General features: G+C 38.5%; 1 protein-coding gene across 2 annotated transcripts in view; it reads left to right on the top strand.

Moving 5' to 3' along the window:
- The window catches only part of ESR2 (estrogen receptor 2), a 51,294-nt gene that overhangs the window by 23,636 nt on the left and 6,487 nt on the right, over nt 1-21,171 (top strand). The window contains exons 5-6 of one of the 2 annotated variants that reach the window (XM_063090985.1): nt 2,047-2,185; nt 8,894-9,027. The exons of the other annotated variant lie outside the window; for it this stretch is intronic. Coding sequence (XP_062947055.1) covers nt 2,047-2,185; nt 8,894-9,027 — 273 coding nt within the window. The remainder of the gene's footprint in view (nt 1-2,046; nt 2,186-8,893; nt 9,028-21,171) is intronic. 2 annotated transcript variants of the gene reach the window in all.

Below are 21,171 nucleotides of genomic sequence, written 5' to 3'. Positions count from 1 at the left end.
AAGTAACATGAATCATCAATGGGCCAATAACCCTGGAATGCCATCAAGTTAAAAATGGGCTTAAGTTACTCATGAGTTGTCATTTGGAACCTGCATATTCCATCATATAAAGTTGTCACTTCCCCAGACCTGCTTGTGATAACATGTATATACCTGAAGTAATGCATTGTTCTAAAATTACCAACTAATTATCACTTGAGTTGGTGTTTCTGTGGAGGACTGAATTTAGGATTCTAAGCTAGAATAGCAGCAACCCATCATCCCTCTTAAAAGGTTTCTTGATGCATTTCTTTACAGTTGTCTAAGAAATGAGGTCTCTTTCCAAGTTCTAAGTCACTGCGGACAACAACTGCATTAAGCAAACTGTGACGATTGGCAGGGAATGAGAAGCCAGGTGAAGAGCAGTTGGGGGTAGAGAGCTGTGGGAACCACAGCCTAGGGTGATAATATCTCTTAGGATCATTTGTTTGGCCTGGGCCCATTCCTTCTGAGCTTCCTGAGTTTCTGGTTTCCAGTTTTGTTTTGTCTAGCATCTTCACCTCCACCTGAATTATTTTATTTTCTCTGCTCTTTCACAGAGGAGACAATAGAGATGCACTTTCTTCTAGCTTTTGCTTTAAATATATTCCAAACACTATTTTCCAGGATGCCATGTGGAAAGTGGTAGTGAAATTAATTATTGCTGAAAGCTGTGCAGCTTCTTTGTGCCCTAACGAAACTGAACTATTAGGCTACATTAGTTCCTCTTCAAGGCTGGTATTTTGAGTTTTTCAGAAAACTTAGGTTTAGTCTGAAGATGTGATTTTTGTCCCCTCTCTGCATACATAGTTGTTGTCCAAACCAAAAAATATTAAAATATCTAATCTTGATCTTGTTGAATATCTATAAGAATAAAAAATTTGATCTCTCTTGGATAGGCTTATTGTCTGTAACTGTGGGTGAGATTGGAATGTGTACACCTGTTAAGAACCTGAACTGAGTATAGCATCTGGCTTTGGAAAGGATTTATCTATCTTTACATTTATTACTCTATTAAATTCTTATTTGCACAGATTTTCATTATAATTATTCAAAGATTTGAACCACATGTGTTCTCTGTGCCATAGATTCCTCATTTGTAATATAAGAGATCCTACCTGTAGAAAATTCTCAGAGGTAGGCATTTTTACCCACATTTTTCCTTTTTAAAAAAAAACCCAAAGACTTAAAAAGAGATTAAATAACCAGCTAGAAAGAGGCTGAGCTAGGACTCAAACCAGAGTCCCATTTTACTCCAAGGCTGTGCCTTCGGTTACTATATTTATATTACACTGCCCCTTCTTTTATCCTGGCAGTGTTCTTTGCTTTGCTTTTAAAATGTTCTCCTCCCTCAAGATTACCTGTTTCTTTGCATTTCTGACCAATGCATGCTATTAGGCTATCAAGACCTGCTCTAGTTGTTATATTGGTTCTTTTGGATGGAATCACCTAGAGACAGCACTCTTACTCAGAAGAATGATCCTAACACTGGATGGGAAATTTTAAGCAATTGGAGAAACCATTTCAGTTGAAGCCTTGACTTTCTGCAGGGGCTGGCACTGCTCTCTGTACACACCCCAACCCCAATCTCCACCTACCCCACCCCACAACCCTCCGGGTCCCAGTCATGGACTGGTCAGACAGGCAGCCTCTCTGACTGACAGCCAAGTGTTCTCTTTCTCAGTAGTACAGAGGATTATTAGGATGTAGCTAACAAAGATCAGTTCTGGCTTCCTGTTCTTCTGTAGCATCTGTCTGGGGAGCCAAATGAGCTCAGGTAACAATCTTTTATAAATCCTAAATGAAGTGTATTTGTCTCTATGAAGGGTCCCAGACTGGAAGCTGTGAGTTGCACACCTTATATTCAAAATTTCCTTCCTTTAACCAGCACTTAATCACATCTTTAAAATATTATTTCCCTACATGTTTGTGTTTTCTTAGCTTTTTAGAACTTGCCATTCTGTTTTTACAGAAACAGGGAGCTAAGGAGGAGAGTGGGTGTGTCTCACAACCCCTTGCTTTCCCCAGGCTTTGTGGAGCTCAGCTTGTTCGACCAAGTGCGGCTCTTGGAGAGCTGCTGGATGGAGGTGTTAATGGTGGGGCTGATGTGGCGCTCAATTGACCACCCGGGCAAGCTCATCTTTGCTCCAGACCTCGTTCTGGACAGGTGAGAAAAAAATACATTGTGTTTCTTCTCTGACTTGTTTGAATGAGGTGCTGAGTGAGTGGGAACAAAGTCCTGGGTGCTGCAATTAAAATCTCACACCTGAAAGGGCAGTTAGAGGATAATAATGTCATCAGCTCCTTCACTGGGTCAAGAACTTAACGAAGAAAGAACATGGGTACAAGGATTCAGTGTTCTATGGGTCATCTTTAATCTGTGGTGCACCAGCAATTATAGGCCAGAGCCATAACAGGACTGCGTCCTACAGGACATGTGGCCACTAAATGCACAACTCAGTGTAAATTTTTCTGCATTAAAAATTACATTTTCCATAAAACTGCTATACAATCCAGCAATTCCACTACTGGGTACATACCCAAACGAATGGAAATCATAATGTTGAAGGGATACCTGCACTTCCATGTTTGTCACAGCTCTATTTACAATAGCCAAGATATGGAACCAACCTAAATGTCCATTGTCAGATGACCAGATAAGGAAAATGTATATTTACACAATGGAATACTACTCCACCATAAAAAGAATGAAATACTGCCATTTGCAACAACATGGATGAACTTAGAGAAAATCATTTTAAGCAAAATAAACCAGGCACAGAAAAATACCACATGTCCTCACTCATAAGTGAGAGCTAAAAAAATTAATAAAGATACAACAGTCACAATGATTTATTGAACTTTCAATATAAGAGAACAGAATTGAGGTTACCAGAGGAGGAAAAGAGAGGGAGAGAGGAGTAAGAGAGGAATTGGTAAAGAGCCACGAAAAATGATTCATCACATACTGCACACAGGTATCGATATTCAACGCTGTACCCCATAGATATGTACAATCACCTATGTTCAATTAAAAAAAAAAAACAACTAGAAACAAACAAAAATACCATATTCAGGTTATAATCCTAAATTGTCCTGTTTTTTCTACCTATAGTGACTAGTTACATCTCTATCTGGACCAGTGATAAAATTCTTACAAATCTGCCAAGTTTATTTTCTTGTGTTTTAACTCACTCTAATGCCTGTACTGTTTAGCATTTTTAGCAATAGTGGTGGAAGGAGTGGTTATTAAAATCAGATGAAAGTTAACAGAAATTGGGACATGATGGTGCTGATGCTGTAACTTAGTTGCATTTGGTTTCTTTTAAAGATGACACAGAAAAGGAACTAATTTTTAATTGACTTAGGTGAACTGTTTATGGAAGGAAAGCTCGAATATATAGTGCTCGAGCTTTTTAGCAGAAAAAGTAGAACACTCTTATGGTGTGAATTTGAGCAGTTTGAAAACCTCCACGGAAACTGATTTCCACACCCCTTATACTGAAAAAGTGCTAGTGTTGAATGTTTGGCCACATTTGATTCTGTGCACAGAGTGGGAGGATGCCTAGTGCTATGAATGGAATATACCTTCCCCCAACTCTTGGTATTACCTCTTTAGATCATCAGAAGAACCCATGCACACGTTACACAGATGAAGAGTGATACCCAAGTATCAGTGCCCATTCTGCTTGTTGTTGTGGGTGACAAGATTGCCAAAGAACACCGTTCTGAGCAACAGAGGTGTTTTGGTGGAGAACAGAGCCTTCGGGAAGAGCTGGAGCATGGGATGTGGCTCAAGAAGGAGCAAGCCCAGGTGGTGAACTATAGAGAGAAGCTCTGGAAGCACAGAGCAGTGAAGGGCATCAGACCTTTCAGTAACAATCAAAATAGCCAATTTAATGGCTTGTATGTGCCAGGCACCATCTTAAGCACTTGACATATGTTCGTTCATTTAATCTTCACAACAGCCCTTTGGGAGTAAGCACCATTATTATCCCTATCCTTCAGATATGGAGATGGGAGGTTAAGTAACTTGCCTATAGTTACAGAGGAATAAGTGGTGGAGCCATATACACACATACATATACGTATAAACAAACACATATAATTCTCCTAAAAGTTAGTGTCAGGAAGACATCTGTTCTATCCCCTCATGAACCAATAAATTTGCAGACATTGAGATTAAATTATTTTACTTTTTTGTCCTAATTTCTAAATTGATGCCAAATTTAGTGTTTATTTTTAGTGACTACTTCATTCCTGGTTTGTAGTACAATTAATTCTCCCCTTTCTCTGGGATATTTAATCCCTGTAAGTTTGTGTATAAGGTACTGTAAAAAGGACACAAGTCCTGGATAAATATTAGGCCTACCTTTTAGGTAGGTAATAAAAGAAAAAAAAAGTTTTCTTACAAATTATTTTTAATAGACTCATATTACTCAAGTATTTAAAGTATTGTATTAAATATGTAAACCTAGTATATTTGATTGAGTGTAGAAGATGTGTTCTTGGGAGTTGTAAATGCATTGACATTGAGCAGGCATTTTTTGTAGTGCCTACTGGTGTTTGTTTTTTGTTGCAATCCCTAGTATTGTTTTTAACACATTAACTTTGTGAAGTCTACAATTTCAAGTCTAAAATAGTTGTTGCTTAGTGCATCTTTTATAAAGATAAATATACTTTTATGTAATAGGTATGTTTGTGAAGTAGATGCTTATTCAAAAAGTCAGGGATTATGGTCTGTAAAGGAGTTCTATTATGAATCTTTTTTTGCAAAGTGAATAAATCCTCTTCACATTACTTGAAAATGGCAGTCTTTTGCTGGATTGCCTATCAGAATCCTTCAAGTGGTGGTATGACTGTATAAGCAGTGAATACAACTAACTTAACCCATTTGTAGATGCTGAAACTATAATTTCTTTTTTCCTTTATTCTTCTTGAGGCTTCTGCAGCAAGAAAACTTGAACCTACTGAGGATAAGAGGAAAATCTGGTTATCTCAGCTTATTTCTAGCAAGGTAGTTCTTTCAGTAACCACTAGAATCATAAATTCATGTGAAGATCTACAACACAACCTGACTTACTTGCTCAAAAAATCATAAATGCTAAGTTAGCGTCAACAAGAAACTGTCTAATGTTAAATGCTAAGAAATCACAAGTGCTAAGGCATCATCGTCAGCAAACTGTCTGATGTTAAATGTTATCTAAAAGTCAGAAGTTTGAATCTGGGCTTGGACACTGTTGTGGACATTTACAGAGTTTTGTAGGATCATATAATAGTGAATGTATTGAGTTTGCATCTACATTAGTTATTTGTATGTTGAATTTTCTTCAAGATACCCACAGAATTTTCACTTCTAAATTTTAGCTTATGCTTTGTACCCAAGTAATTTCACTTTGATTCAATATTTATTAAATCCTTTCCATGTGCTGTAAGCCCTCCCCTACTCCATTGCCATTGCCACTGCCACACACACACAGACAAACTGCGGTCTGTAATCACGTGTGCTTCTAGCAGATATAAATGTAGGTACAAAATAGTGTACCCCAAAGCAAGGCCCACTAATTCAACGTGTTGTCATTGGTATCAGATGGAATTTTTCTTTTATAAGAGTGATTATCATTATAAGATATTCTGCATATAATTACTAATTTTATTTTTAACTAGCACTAGTTTATGGATAAATGATGCGTAAAAGTAAACTTCCATGACTAGGTCGATTTGATTGATATATTGTTTCAATATTTTAACATTCAAATATTTTCTACCTTTAATACAAATCTTTTAATCCTGTTCTAATTTCTTACTCATAATTCAGTTTCAATCCATAATTACAAAATAAATAAAATAGATCTCATTATTTTGTTATTTTAAAGTCCTTTCTCACTTTGTTCTGTATAACTCATCTTAAAATAGAACTTAATTAGGCTGTCACTTATGAGGTATTATACTTTATTGTCTCTATTTCATTTAATATTTTTCATTTATTTTCTGGAAATTTATTTGGTTTCTACAGCCCATGAGGTAAATAAAAATATTCTAACTTTGCCACCCCTTAAATGAAATGATTGGCTGTCACTCCTGCTAAACCAAAAGCAGTCAGATATAGTTCTTTAGAATTGGTTTAGAAATTCATATTTTCCATGAGGTGCACATGCTCTGATTACCATGGGTTGCATCGTTTATCAGTGTTTAAGATGTTCCAGTATGTAAACTCTCTTACCATTTTTGAAATATTTATTTGCATTAAAAATGGCATGTATTTTAATGGGAAATGGTACCAATTTCAATATTTAGGGACTGTTCTTAGGCACAGATGGTACTTCTGGAAAATAGGATTGATTTCAGATGTGTTTCTTACCATACTACTTGGGGAGTGATGTGTGTGTGTGTGTGTGTGTGTGTGTGTGTGTGTGTATGTATGTGCTGTGCACAAACACATATGCATAATACCACCTCTGCCTTTGAGTCTCACAGAAGAGTAAAGAGCCAAGCTATTAAACGATCAGTGTAGGAGTTGGTGGATTTTTTGGTTTTGCCCCTCAGCGATATTTTAAAACCAACTTTTCTTGGTATCAAATGTCCTCAAGACCAACAGTTACAATTTCCAATAACTAATTGTCCTCAGGCAGAGTGACTTGATGATGTGTTATGAAGGTCATTCACAAGGAACAAGCATTTCTTGTGCATCCGCTATATGCAGGGGCTGTGTTGTCCTTATTGGACACTCATACCACGCTGCCTGGGAGAGCCCAGAACTGAGGAGGTAGTTAGGGGAGGTGGGTAGATGGGGCATGGGGAGAGTTGGAGATTTCCTACAGATTTTGGCGCTCTTTGCCCAGGACTCTGATTTTCTAAGATGGCCTTTCCCTATGAGTAACTTCTAGAGGGCACTGGTGTTTTGTTACTTATCCTATGCACTTTCAGAAAGCTGCAACTGTTTGCAGAAGTTAATATTATTGCCAAAGTGAACAATTTGCATGCTTATAGCTCAGGACAGGTCAGTCCTGGATATATGAATGCCGTGGAATGCAAGATCCTAGTAAGATGCCAGGCTTCCGCAGTGGTTTCAGTTCATTTGAATTCTACCGAGGCTCTTCCCCCAAATGTTACCATCAGTAGAAATGTGATGGGAAGGAGGAGGAAGCAGTTGGTTCTTTGGAGATCTCAAGCTCCCTTCAGGGGCTGCTAAAGAGACTAAAATGAAACTTGCAGAAGCCCACTGCCCCCACAGCTGCCATTTACTGTGCGCTGCAGGCTTTCAGGAGCAAATGAAGGTTTTGTGGCAAAATCATCTAACTGCTTGTCAAGGACTTACAATAACTCTGTGATGGATGATAATAGAAGTTCTTCGGGAGCAGTAACATGGAATAATGTGTGTCTGGCTGAAGTGTTTAGAAGCTGGTGTTTTCTAGATAAAGTTCAAGTAATTTACTTCAAAAATATACTTAAAAATTCTTTTCTAAAAGGAGTGCTCAATGGGGAGCAATAATCAGCCACAATGTATATCGACAAAATAAAATTTTAAAAAAAAATTGAATAAACAGTATTTATGCCATGCTGCAATAAAAATAAATTTTACTTAAAGAAAAAAAAATTACTGCAAAGTAATTAACAATGGACTTTGCAATTTACACTCCTGTGTCTCCCAAGAAAATAAAGAATAAGTTTTAAGTTAAGCCTTGTTTCTAAAGACATTACTTTTAAATTAAAAATCAACCTAATTAATCTAATTTTAATAACTTACCCATCGAGTTCAGCAGTTTCAATATAACAGAGACCATGTGGCTCACTACTTGATAGGAGAAGCAAATCAGCCTATTTTAAAAAAAAAATCATGACAAAAGAATACTTGAGAAGGGAAGATTGGTTGAAATAAAAGAAATTGGGAAAATTCAAAAAAAAAAAAAAAAAAAAGGAGTGCTCAAAAGAATTTTGATTATATGGTTCAAAGTTTGTCCAAAATGTTTGCTTAAAAATAATCTTCAGCAAATCAAAAATTTCCATGTCTACTTTTCTTTCCCGATTCTAATCCATTTTCTCTAATTGGAATTTCTTTGTATGTCACATTTGCTTTTTTCAAATTATATTTAACTCTCAGTTTCTACAGCAGTTTCTAAATGACCGCCAGGAAGTGAGAGTTAAGCTCTAGATGTGAAGGTTTATTTCTTCTTGGGATACTTGCTTTTGTAACACTGTCTTCTTCATTAACACTTCCTGACCGGAATATGGAATAGCTCATCTTAGAAATATGTGCAGCCTGGGCCAAGCCCGTGGCGCACTCGGGAGAGTGCGGCGCTGGGAGCGCGGCAACGCTCACGCCGCGGTTCGGATCCTATATAGGCCTGGCCGGTGCACTCACCGGCTGAGTGCCGGTCACGAAAAGGACAAAAAAAAAAAAAAGAAAAGAAATATGTGCAGCCTTATAATACCATATCCCATATCAGCCAGCTAAAAAAAAAAAAAAAAACCAAAAAAAAAAAAAAAAAGAAAGAAAGAAAGAAAAAAGAAATATGTGTCATATGTAGGGCTTTTGTCATATCTAGGGTTGACTGAACTGATTTAGATTGAAAATAATCAACAGGAGTGATATTCCTTTAAGAGAACAAGGAAAATGTAGTTTCTTTGCACACTTTTGCCTAAGTAGTATGTATTCCAATGTCTACTTTAAGGATTTATAGGAAATGCCCTGTCCTTTTTACATGAAGATAATTCTAGTAATTTCATATCCCTAGATGTGGTCTCATTAACACCTTGCTATAGTCAAAGGATATACAAGGTGAAATTTGAGATTAAAAAGAAAATATAGTCTTTATTGCATTTGATGGTTGCCTGAAGCTGTGTGTTACTTAAATTTCCAAATAAACTTTTGCAGGGATGAGGGGAAGTGTGTAGAAGGAATTCTGGAAATCTTTGACATGCTCCTGGCAACAACTTCAAGGTTTCGTGAGTTAAAACTCCAACACAAGGAGTATCTCTGTGTCAAGGCCATGATCCTCCTCAACTCCAGTAAGTAACCACACAGCTGTGCTGTTTAATGGGGGAGATACTGTTTCTAGAACAGACATGATGTTAAGAAAAGTATTGAACTTCTATTTTATTTAAAAAGGAGAAAATGGCTTCCTTTTTGACTTCTCTGTTTTATTTTTGTAGGAATTTAAACTGTAGTTAACTTCTGGTAATTTAAATATAAATTATTCATTAAGTGAATTACCTGCAACCAATTTAAAAAGTGGCTCAAGCCACTTGCTGGAAAAGAAAAAAAAAGCTTTCAAATGTTTACCTTTCAGCCTTTTTTCAGTGCTTATGCAGACATTTTATATGGTTGACATGCATTTATATTTAATATTTTGGGTTCTAGTTTTACAGATTCATTCATTCAGTAAAGATATAAGACACAGTCCTGCCCTCAAGTAGCTCACAGTGTAGGAAGGGAGAAAGAGAAAAGAAATCATTAAAAATAAAGATCTCAGTGCTGTAATAAATTGTATACAGAGTACTATGGGAGAACAGAAGGAGGAGAGATGCTGAAGTGGTAGCAGAGGGGAATGATGTTTGAACAAGTCTTCAGGGTTAAGCAGATGTAAGTTGGGCAGGTGGAAGGAGTAGACAGAGAAGAAAGGAACATGGATGATCCAGAAGCTGCAAGTCACATAGTGGAAAAGTGGAGGGGAGGTGGAAAAGGTTGCAAAATGTAGCACTAAAGATTACAAATTGCCGCTTTGGGCATTGAGCAGCCTTAGGAGAGGTTCAGGCAGGGGAGTGTCATACACAGATATGGATTACAGAAAGGTCTTGCAGGCTTTCATGTGGAGGACTGACTGGAGAAGGGAGAGATCATGGCAGATGGCCTGTGAGAGACAAAAGCCTAAGCTAACTTGATGTGGCTAGGTCAAGGAGGAAGGGACCTGACTTGAGGAAAATGGTAGAGGGGTAAATGAAGAAGGCATCTGGATATGTGCATGTTTTAGCTTTGCTGTTTTTATCCTTATTATATAAATAATACCTGGTTATTGCAAACTTTCAAACAAAAGAAAAACATATAAGGAAGAAAATAAAAATCACTAGGGATTACCCACACACACAAGATAACCACCATAACTTTGGTGACCATTTCTTAATAGTGCTGTCTCTGTCTCTTTCTCTATAAAGATAGATAGAACTACATATGTGCATAATTTTACATACATAAATGAATATATCAAAACTGTACAGATATTTAGAGACTAAACTACATCTTCTGAATAACCAATAGGTCAAAGAAGAAATTAAGGAAGTTAAAAAATTTTTTGAACCAAATGAACAGAAACACAACATACCAAAACTTATGGGATACAGCCAAAGCAGTACCAAGAGGGACATTTATAGTGAGAAATGCCTACATCAAAAAAGTAAAAAGACTTCAAATAAATAACCTAACAGTGCATCTGAAGGAACTAGAAAAAGCAAGAAAAAAACCCCAAAATTTAGCAGAAAGAGAGAAATAATAAAGATCAGAGCAGAAATAAATGAAATTGAGACAAAAAAAGATACAAAAGAACAAAACAAAATGTTGTTTCTTTGAAAAATGAACAAAATTTCCAAGCCACTAGCTAGGCTAACCAAGAAAAAAAGAGAAAATACTCAAATAAATAAAACTGGAAATGAAGAAAGAGACATCACAACTGATACTACAGAAAGATAAAGAATCATCAGAGGTTATTAAAAACAACTATATGCCAACAAATTGGAAAACTAATAGGAAATGGATGCATTCCTGGACACACACAATACAGTATATCCAAGAAATATGTATAAATAAATGTTAAAATAATAAATACTACCTCACGTCTAGTATACACACAGACAGGCTTTTGTTTTTTCATTATTTAAAAATTGGGACACTATATACAAATACTTCTCTGTATTTGCTTTTTTACTTTTCAAAATGCTGTGAAATTCCTCCAGGTCAACTGTGAGAAATCTAACTCAGTCTTTGAAATGAGGGCATTGTGCTAAATGGTTCAACCATTTCTCTATTGATGGGCCTTTATTTAATACCAGTTCCTGAAAAAAAAAAAAAATTATAAACATTACTGCAGTAAATAGAGATGTGTATTTTTACACATTTCTAAATTTCTAGCTAGTTGTCATACTGCTCAGTTTATATGTATATTAGTCCATTTCTATTATTTATAACAAAATACTTGGAACTGGGTTATTTATAGGAAAACAAAATTTATTGCCTACAGTTTTGGAGTCTGGAAGTCCAAAATCCAGGAAACACATTTGGTGAAGGCCTTGGTGGTGGTGACAGTAATCCAGGGATCTCACATGATGGAAAATGGTGGAACAGAGATAAACTAACCTCTTGTATGCTCTTTTAAAGCCCTCAGAACCAGGCCCCCTGACCACTATTATTAATCTGTTAACTACAGCATGGTTCTACAATCTGATCACCTCTTCAGGGACCCACCTTTCAATTACTATAATAGTTTCTCCAACCCTCCCAACAGTCACAGTGGGGGTCAAGTTTCTAATACATAAAACTTGGGGACACAATTCAAGCTTCAGTGAGTTTGGGAGGGGACATTCAATCCATAGCATTCTGCCCCTGGTCTCCCCAAAACTCATGTCCTTTTCATATACAACTATATTCATTTCATCCCCAAAGTCTTAAATTGTTTCAACTCAAAAGTCCAAAGTCCCATCTTTGAAATCAAAACAAGTTTTCTACTTCCAAGATACAATGGTGGGACAAGCATAAGGTACATATTTCCATTCAAAAAGGGAGAAATAGGCCAAAAGAAATGGGTAACAGTTCCTAAGCAATTCCAAAACCCAACAGGGCAGGCATTAAATCTCAAAGCTGGCGAATCATGTACCTGGACTCCATGTTTGATGTCCTCTGCACACTGGTACAAGGTTTGGGCTCCCAAGTCCTCAGGCAGCTCTGCTCCCATGGCTTTCCTGGTCTCAGGCCACACTTCAGCTCTCCCAGGCTCGTGTTCCACTCTGGTAGCTCCACAGATCTGAAGTCTCCATGGCAGTCCTGCTCTCTTGGCTCCAATAGGCATGGCTTTGGTGGTTTTCTTCTGCTACAACTCTGACGCCACGTTTCTGCTTGGCAATGTGAAGGCTATCTGTAGTGAATCTGCCACTGGGACAGATCTCTTTCTGGGCCCCCAGTCTTTTCCCTACATCTGTTAAAATCAGGGTGGAGGCTCCTAAGCCTCCACAGCTCTTGCATTCTGTGAGCCTGAAGACTTAACACCATATTGATGCTGCCTAGGCTTCCAGCTTGTGCTTTTCAAAGCTTCGGGTCCACCCACACCTCAGGCCAATTTAGCCACTGCTGAAGCAGCCAAAGTAGTTGGAGCGCTGGTGTGGGGAACAGCATCCCAAGGTGGCCATGGGCAGTGAGCGCATAGAGGGCATCTCAGGCCTGTTCTTGAAAGGACAAGTCGACACCAGTTGACCAGCGGAGAGGGCTCGTTTATTAGGCGGCACACACACATATATATAGGGCTTCTAGGGAAGGCTGATTGGCTTAAAATACAATCCCTACTTAGAGGGCAACCAGCGCCATGATGGGGTGTGGCCAAGAAGGACTTATGTGATCAGGGTGTGATCCCTTGGGGCATTTGGGTTCTTACATTCCTCGGTGTGATCCCTTGGGGCATTTGGGTTCTTACAGTTCTCTGAGACCATTCAGTTTCCTTAGGGCTCTGGGTCTGTAACGGAAGACATAGCCTCCAAGATCTCTGAAATGCCTTCAAGGTCTTTTTTCCCTTCTCTTAGTAACCTCTTTTTTCTGTACTCATCTCCTTAGCAAAGGGCCCCTGGGATATATACCCTTGCTTTTGTGGTCAGGTGGATAGCTTTCCACTTTTTTGCCCTCTGCTTCCTTTTGAATTATAAATTCTGGATTTACCTCATGCCTTTTCTGCCATAACTCAGCATAGGGTGTTGCAAGTAGCCATGCAGCTTCCTTGATGATTTGCTGCTTAGAAATTTCTTCTGCCAAATACCCTGGGTCAGCACCTTTAAGTTCCACATTCCAAAAAATTTGGGGGCATGAACAGAATGCAGCCAAGTTCCTTGCCAGTTTATAACATGGGTGATCTTTGCCCCAGTTTCCAATAAGTCCCTCTCATTTGCATCTGAGATCTCAGAATGGCCTTTACTGTCCGTGTTTCTATCAGTATTCTGCTCACCACCACGTAACTAGTCCATATTTCAGCCAGCCAACCAACCAACCAACCAAACAGCACCTTTCGTAACTTCCCAAGCTGCAACATTAAATGCAGAATCTCTGCTTAGTGGTCCCATATCAGTAAATTCCACCTGATCCAATTTCATGTTCCTACCACCATTATTCCACATTCTTAATATCCATTCCCATATATATTCTCCCTGTTTCTGATTGTATGAAGTAGAAAACTCACTTAGTTCTTTTGGAGTGTAATGCAGCTCCTCATGGGTCACACTTTGTACCTCACCTTTATGGGCCTGCTGAGCCTTGAGTCTGCAATCAAAGATGGGTGGTAGAGGTGCGTCCTGGGGAGAATCAGCATTGTCTTGCTCAGAAACTGCCTCAGGAGAAGGCATTACTGTTTCCTTAGGCAATGCAGATTTAATCCCATCAGGCAGAGGTGGAAAAACTGCTGTCTCTGAGGATGGGGGTTGGGGTGGAGGGGAGTTCATTTCTGGCAAACAAGACTCCATGCAATTTAGGGGTTCCATGTCCCCAGCCTCATCAGGGTCTTCCCACATGTCCCCATCTCAACTTGCGGGATCCTATTCTTTCCCAACCAATGCCTTGTCTTTAACAGTAGATATCCTGCCAGGCCGATAATTCAACTGCCATTGTAGTTCAGCTAATCTTATGATTAGGGCTTGTGCTTGATTTTTGGCATTTTCAGCCCTGTAGGTATTGGAGAGAAGATTCTGGCCAAGAGCACACTTAGAAACTTTTAGGTCACCTATGTGGTGCTTGAGCTGAGAATTCGTATCCCTGAACTCTTTCCTTTCCTCATTTTGTCCAGTAATGCTAGGAGCAACCACCAACATCATTATGTTCCTTGCATTTCCACAAATAACTCAAAGGTTTTATGTATAGAGTCACTGAATCCCTTGCTTTTTACAAGTAGTGAATCAGGAGTATCAAATGGATTTATTTTGCATATCTCTTTAAACAGTTCACATCATGGTCTATCAGTGCTCCCTGTATTATTAGAACTTGAGCTGTTAGCGTTTTTAGGGCTAGAGCCCTGAAACCAATTGAAGAAATTCATCTTTAAAATTCTGTTTCTCTAGAACCACTCCTGGTACCAAAATCTGTACTAGACAGGGTTCTCCAAAGAGACAGATCAATAGAATGTGTTATAAATATATGAGAGGGGATTTATTAGGGAATTAGCTCACGTGATTGTGAAGAGAAGTCCCACAATAGGCCATCTGCAAACTGGATGCTGGTAGCGTGGCTTAGTCCAAGTCTGAAGACCTCAAAACCAGGGAAGCCGATGGTGTCCTTGGTGTAAGTTCTAGAACCTAAGAGCTGAAGAGCCTTGAGCTCTGATGTCCACAGTCAGGAGAGAAGAATGTGTCCCAGCTTCAGCGGACAGAGAGATATTCACCTTTTTTCTCCATTTTTTGTTCTCTCTGGGCCCCCAATGGATTGGATGGTTTCCACCCATATTGAGGTTGTATCTTTCCCACCCAGTCCACTCAGGCTCTCATGCTGATCTCTTCTGGTAACACCCATCATGGACACACCTAAAAAGATAGCTTTACCAGGTTTCTCAGCATTCCTTAATCTAATCAAGTTGACACCTTTAATCAACTTAATCTTTACACTGTCTAACTGCTGCTGTACCAGGTATTGCTTGCTTGCTTAGCCATCTATTCATGTTGGGCCTTTGAGTTATTGATTGTTTTTTCTTTATAAAATATTATGCATATCCAGTTTTTAATCTTCACCTAATGATTCACAGATATTTAGACAACATCTGGGACTTTATTACCTAGTTTGTCCAATCTTAAGGGCTCAAATTTAAAACAACAAGAATATATCAGATCATATTATGTTACTTCATTTTAAATCAGCCAAAGCAGCAGTTCCTGAAGCCTCCTGATCCGAGGCCAGCTGACCTTTTCCTTCCCCAGCCTATACTCATTTCCTCTCTTGCAAACTTTTAGACAATGACACTAGTTATAACAAAGAGGAAAGGAAAACATATCGTGTAGTGTTTCTCAAACTATCTGTTGTAAAGGACCAGGTTGTTTTTTCTTAATCTCCAAATTGTTAAAGACAGTTACTTTGTAAAATATAATAAAAATAGATTATGAGAAAAATAAAAGTACAAGATACAAGGCCTAGTTTATTATATTATATTATTATTATTAGTTATTACATTCAACTTATTTAAAATTATTCTGTCAATCGCTATAAAAATTTCTAAATGCTTACACTCAATTTCTACTCATCTCTTTGTGGACTGGTAACAGCTTTGAGTAGCTCTGGAGAGAGCACAGAGTGCTATCCAGGAGATGGCTGGGTCTGGTGTGGGTGTGGGGGTAGGCCTTAAAGGAGCGGGGCAAGGAGGAATGAAGAAGGAACCTGAAAATCATGTGAAAGTACAGAGACACTGGAGACAACCTTTTAGTACTTCCTTGTTGAGTCTCAGTCTGGCCTTACCTGCCTAACGGGACATTCCCTCTGCACCCCAGCACACCCTAACCCCATTTATCATTTACCATTCACCTATTACAAAATAATATGAGAGCCCAGCTTCCATTGATGGCTAAATTGATGTGCATGTATGAAATGTCCAGCCAGGACATTTGTGATTAATCATGGAAGAAAATAAACTTTTTTCTGATCTTCTTTTTAAATCTGTCTACAGATGTTACCTCGCATGTGCACTGCCATTTCTGTCTTTGTTAAAGTGGGATTTGCTTGAAAAATACATTCCCATCTTGTCAATGGAAGATCATTAAATGCCAGATTATGGGGCTTCTCTTACTTTTAAAAATAATTTAGAATTCTTTTCTGTGCAGCAAAGTGCTCCTTGGAAAGCAGTTTGCTTGTTGTTATGACACTTTGCAGTATAAAGCCTTCTGTTTGGCAAGGCTCCTTGTTGTCACTTTAGCCTCCGAGACATCATATTGTGGTGTTGTCAAAGCTAGAAACAGCATCTGTGCAAATGGGAAAGACTAAGGCTACAGTGTTCAGCATTCCTCTTGCAGCATCTGACAGAACTGCTGTATCAAGAGAATTACAGAAGGGAAGGGAGGCATGTGGTGTAATTACCACTTGTGGCAGTAAATGAGTAAAATTTTTTTAGGGTAAATCCAAATTTAAAAACTCTTTTAAGAAAGTTCCTTTCTTGCTTGATAGTCATAACAGTTGTCAAAATAAATTTATTCTGTTCGGGCTTGCTGTGAGGAAAATGGGATTCTGTTTATACTGGAAAATTTCTACTGTCAGGAGAGGTGGGTCTTTTCTATGCTAGATTTTAAAGATTTGCAGGTACAGGCTTTTTTCTTCTTGATTATTTGTAACATTTAAATTTTAAAAAAAAATCAAAAAACAAAAACAGAGACAGAATTTACCACCTTAAATTAAAAACACCCCCTGACAAAATATATAAAACAGACATAAGAAACTGGACAACAGGCCACACAGGACAGTAATCCCTGAGAGAAGGTACACAAACAAGGTAAGCCTTTTGACTGCACAGTTTACTGCCTGGAGCCAGTTTCCAGGTTGTAATGCAGGGATGTATTAGGTTTCTCCAGAGAAACAGAACCAATAAGATATATATAAAGAGAGATGGATTTATTATGGGAGATTGGATTTATTATGGGAGAGGGGATTTATTTATTTATTATGGTGGGAGGGGATTTATTATGAGAACTGACTAAAACAATTATGGAGACTGTGTCCCACAATATGCCATCTCCGATCTGGAGAACGAGCAAAGCTGGTAGCGTTGCTTTTCTAAGTCCAAAGGCCTCAGAACAAGAGAAACCAATGGTGTAACTCTCAGTCTGAGGCCTAAGGCCTGAGAAACTTAAGGCCCACTCGTGCAAGTCCTGGAATCCGAAGCCTGGAGAACCTGGAGTTTTGATGTTCAAGGGCAGGAGAAGATGACTGTCCCAGCTCCAGGAGAGAGAGTGAATTGGTCTTTTCTCTGTCTTTCTGTTCTATCTGGTCCTCTGCTGATTGAATGGTGTCTGCACATGTTGCATAAGAGTGGATCATCCTTACTCAGTCTACCAATTCAAATGCTGATCTCTTCCAGAAAATCTTTACAGACATACCCAGAAATAATGCTTTACAAGCTATCTGGGCATCCCTTAATCCAGTCATGCTGTCGCCTAAAATTAACCATCACAAAGGTAACCCAAATAGAGACCAGTAATCTCTCTGAACTGAGGAGACAGAGTTGTGAATTTGGAGCAGCCAAGGCAGGTATGATTTGCAGGGTAGAGTACTGGTGAGGAATGCACTGTACAGAGAGAACTCTGTACAGCAGAGGGTGCTCTTCATGTCTTCAGCTGAGTACTAATCTGTTCATGTTATGAGGATACTAACTGAGGGCAGGGAAAGAACTACCAGAAAGGAGTTGGCAAAACAATCCCTAGAGCTCATACACGGCCAGGAACAGTTCATGTTCTCACCGGCCGGTGGGGAAAACCTTGTAATATGCTGGACGTTGGTTATAGTACTCAGAAGGGTATTGCCTCAGTAGGGGGCTAAAACTAGTCCTAGAATAAAGCTGTTACGGCCCTACCAGATTAAACTAAAAGCAAGCCTAAGGATCAACTATTGCTAAGAAATTTTACTGCATCCCAGAATAAAGCTGAAGAATATTTAAGTAAATACAAGACTCTCCAAGGGCCGGCCCATGGCTCACTCGGGAGAGTGCGGTGCTGATAACACCAAGGCCATGGGTTCGGATCCTATATAGAGATGGCTGGTTAGCTCACTGGCTGAGCGTGGTGTTGACAACACCAAGTCAAGGGTTAAGATCCCCTTACTGGCCATCTTGTTAAAAGAAAAAAAAAAAAAAAAGACAAGACTATCCAGTGCCCCAAAAGGTGACATTCACAATGTCTGGTAGCCAGTCAAAAAATTAGCAAGCATGCAGTGAAGCAGGAAAATATGGCCTATAATGAGGAGAAAAGCCACTCAATTGGTAGACTCAAAAATGACATAGATGATAGAAATAGAAGGCAAGGACATTAAAACAGTTACTGTAATTACATTTCATATGTTCAAGAGGTAGAGGAAAGCATGAGCAGGATAAGGAGGGACATGGAAAATATGAAACACAAACAAATTGAACTTCTAGTGAAAACTTCATAGTGAAAACTATGTCTGGATGGGATTTATATCTGATTATGCATAGCAGAAAAAAAGGTTAGTGGATGTGAAGACATAGCAATAGAAACCAATCAAAAAAAGAAATGGAAAGAAAAAAGTTTTAAATAATGAAAAACCTATACATCTATTGATTTTCTATAAAGGTGTCAAGGTAATGAGGAATGGATGACCTTTTCAATAAATGGTACTTGAACTATTAGATAGATATATGAAAGAACTGAAACTTGACCTAACTCTTGCCACATTACAAAACTAACTAAAAATGGATCATAGACCTAAATGTAAAGACTAAAACTATAAAACTTACAGAAAAAATTTAGGAGAAATTCTTATTGACCTTGGGTTTGTCAAAGGTTTCTCTAATTGGACACAACAAATTAAAAAAAAAAAAAATCATAAAGTGGGCTTTAACCTAATTAAAACCTTTTGTTTTTCAAAGGATACTCTTATGAAAATTGAAAAGGCAAGCCACAGACTGGTATAAAATATTTGCAAAACATGTATTCAACAAGGACTTGGATCTACATGTATAAAGAACTCCTATCTCTCAATAAGAAAAACAACCCACTTCAAAATGAGCAAATGTTTGAACAGATGCTTCATCAAAGAAGATATACTGTGTCAAATATTTACATGAAATGATGCTCAAAATTATTTATTAGAGAAATGCAAATTAAAACCACAGTGAGAATCCACTACATACACAATGGAATGGCTAAAATTAGACCATGGAACAACTGGAATTCTCATACACTGTTGGTGGGAATGTTAATTGGTCTGCCACTTTGAAAACCTATTTGTCATTTTCTGAAGAAGTTAAGCATACACCTACCAGATAGATCAATCATTTCACTCCTTGGTATTTACCAAAGAGAGATGAACACAGGCTGGCTGGTTAGCTCAGCTGGTGTTATAACACCAACATCAAGTGTTCAGATCCCTGTACCAGCTAGCTGCCAAAAAAGAGAGATGAAAGCATATATTCATACAAAAATGTGTACACAAATGTTCATAGCACCTTTACTTGTAATAGCAGAAAATTGGTAACAACCCAAATGTCCATCAATAGGCAAAAGGATAAACAAACTGTGGTATATCCATACTATACTACTTGGCAACAAAAAGGATTGAACTACTGATATATGCGATAATATGGATGAACCTCAAAATAATGGTTCTGAATAAAAGAAACTAGATACAAAACGTACGTACCATATGACCCCATTTGTACAAAATTTCAAAAAAAGAAAGCTAATCTATTGAGACAACAGATCGGTGGTTGCCTGGGGATGGGATAAGGATTGGGAAGGAGGAAGGGGATAGATTACAAAGGGACAAAAGGAAATTTGGGGGGATGATGAGTGTGTTCGTTATCTTGATTGTGGTGATGGTTTCACTGGCGTGTATGTATGTGAAAATGCATCAAATTGTGCATTAAGTGTATGCAGGTTATTGTATATCAGTTATACCTCCATGATTCTGTAAACAATATAATAAAAACAAAACACAAAAAAAGATTAAGAGAGCACAGGTTGTAGGTTGAGTGGCAAAGATATACTGCCAAGCAGGGAACCAAATCCAGCACAAAGTAGAGGTCCTGGGAGATAAGGGTCAGGAGAGGAGAAATGGGGCAGGTCTCCTAATGGCAAGAGGCTGTGAACATTCTCAGTCCCATACTAGGATGGCAGAATCTCTGAGGGCTGCTATTTGGCTGCTGATAGATTGCCTTGCCAGGCTAGGTAAGTACTGGGCTGTCTGGAGATGGTCTCCTGCATAGTTTGGCTTCCCATTTTCCTGTGTATATGACATGCTCAATTCGGGATTATTTCACTCAGTCAGGTCTACATTGGTATCAGCGGCCAGGTCAGGGTTTGTCAGTAGTTCTGTTTTGAATGGCTGCATATTTCTGGGTTTGGTATCTCTACTAATAATGCATATAGTGTGGAATGGAAATTAGCTTTATCCTCCAACTAAATTTCTACTCAGATCCTGGTGTATGTCAATGACTTCTTTTTTTTTTTTTTTTTTAAAGATGACCGGTAAGGGGATCTTAACCCTTGACTTGGTGTTGTCAGCACCACGCTCAGCCAGTGAGCAAACCGGCCATCCCTATATGGGATCCGAACCCGGGGCCTTGGTGTTATCAGCACCGCACTCTCCCGAGTGAGCCACGGGCCGGCCCGTCAATGACTTCTAAATACTAACAATGTCAAAATGAAGTAGATAAAATGCTTTTGTAACAAGGATACACACTCAAACAATTAATCAGAGGTCTGACCCTTGATGGACTTAAGTAGAAGAGGCACATCTTCCTCTCTATGTGGTGGGGTGGAGGGGCAGGACAACACCTTTCTAACTTGTCCCTCAGCACATCCTCTTCTGCCGTACATTTATGTAGGATGTGGGGGTACCTGAAATGATTGTATTGTATTCAGCCTTTGATGTGGCTCTTGAAACTCAGAGACAACAGAAAATGTTGCATTTAACAACCTGTTATAATGTTTGTCCAAGTGTTTTTATAAACTCAAAGGTGTTATGCCAGTGTTGTCCCAAATGTAACTGTAATACCCAAATTCTGAGTAGAGGGACCAGTCATCTTGTCACCCAGAAATCTGAAGATTAGACAAATCCACCTTTGGATAGAATTAGAGAAGATATCAAATCGAGGAATTAGGGTGGAATCAACCTGCAAATAATTACCATTAGTCTTTAAAAATATTTTAAATTAGGAACAGGTCTACTTAAACAATTTTAATACTTAAAAAGGATGAAACTCTTTA

This window comes from Cynocephalus volans, chromosome 3 (assembly GCF_027409185.1).
Source record: "Cynocephalus volans isolate mCynVol1 chromosome 3, mCynVol1.pri, whole genome shotgun sequence".
Lineage (NCBI taxonomy): Eukaryota > Metazoa > Chordata > Mammalia > Dermoptera > Cynocephalidae > Cynocephalus > Cynocephalus volans.
Note: the sequence above shows the minus strand (reverse complement) of the source record. Positions and strands in the feature narration are given on the sequence as shown.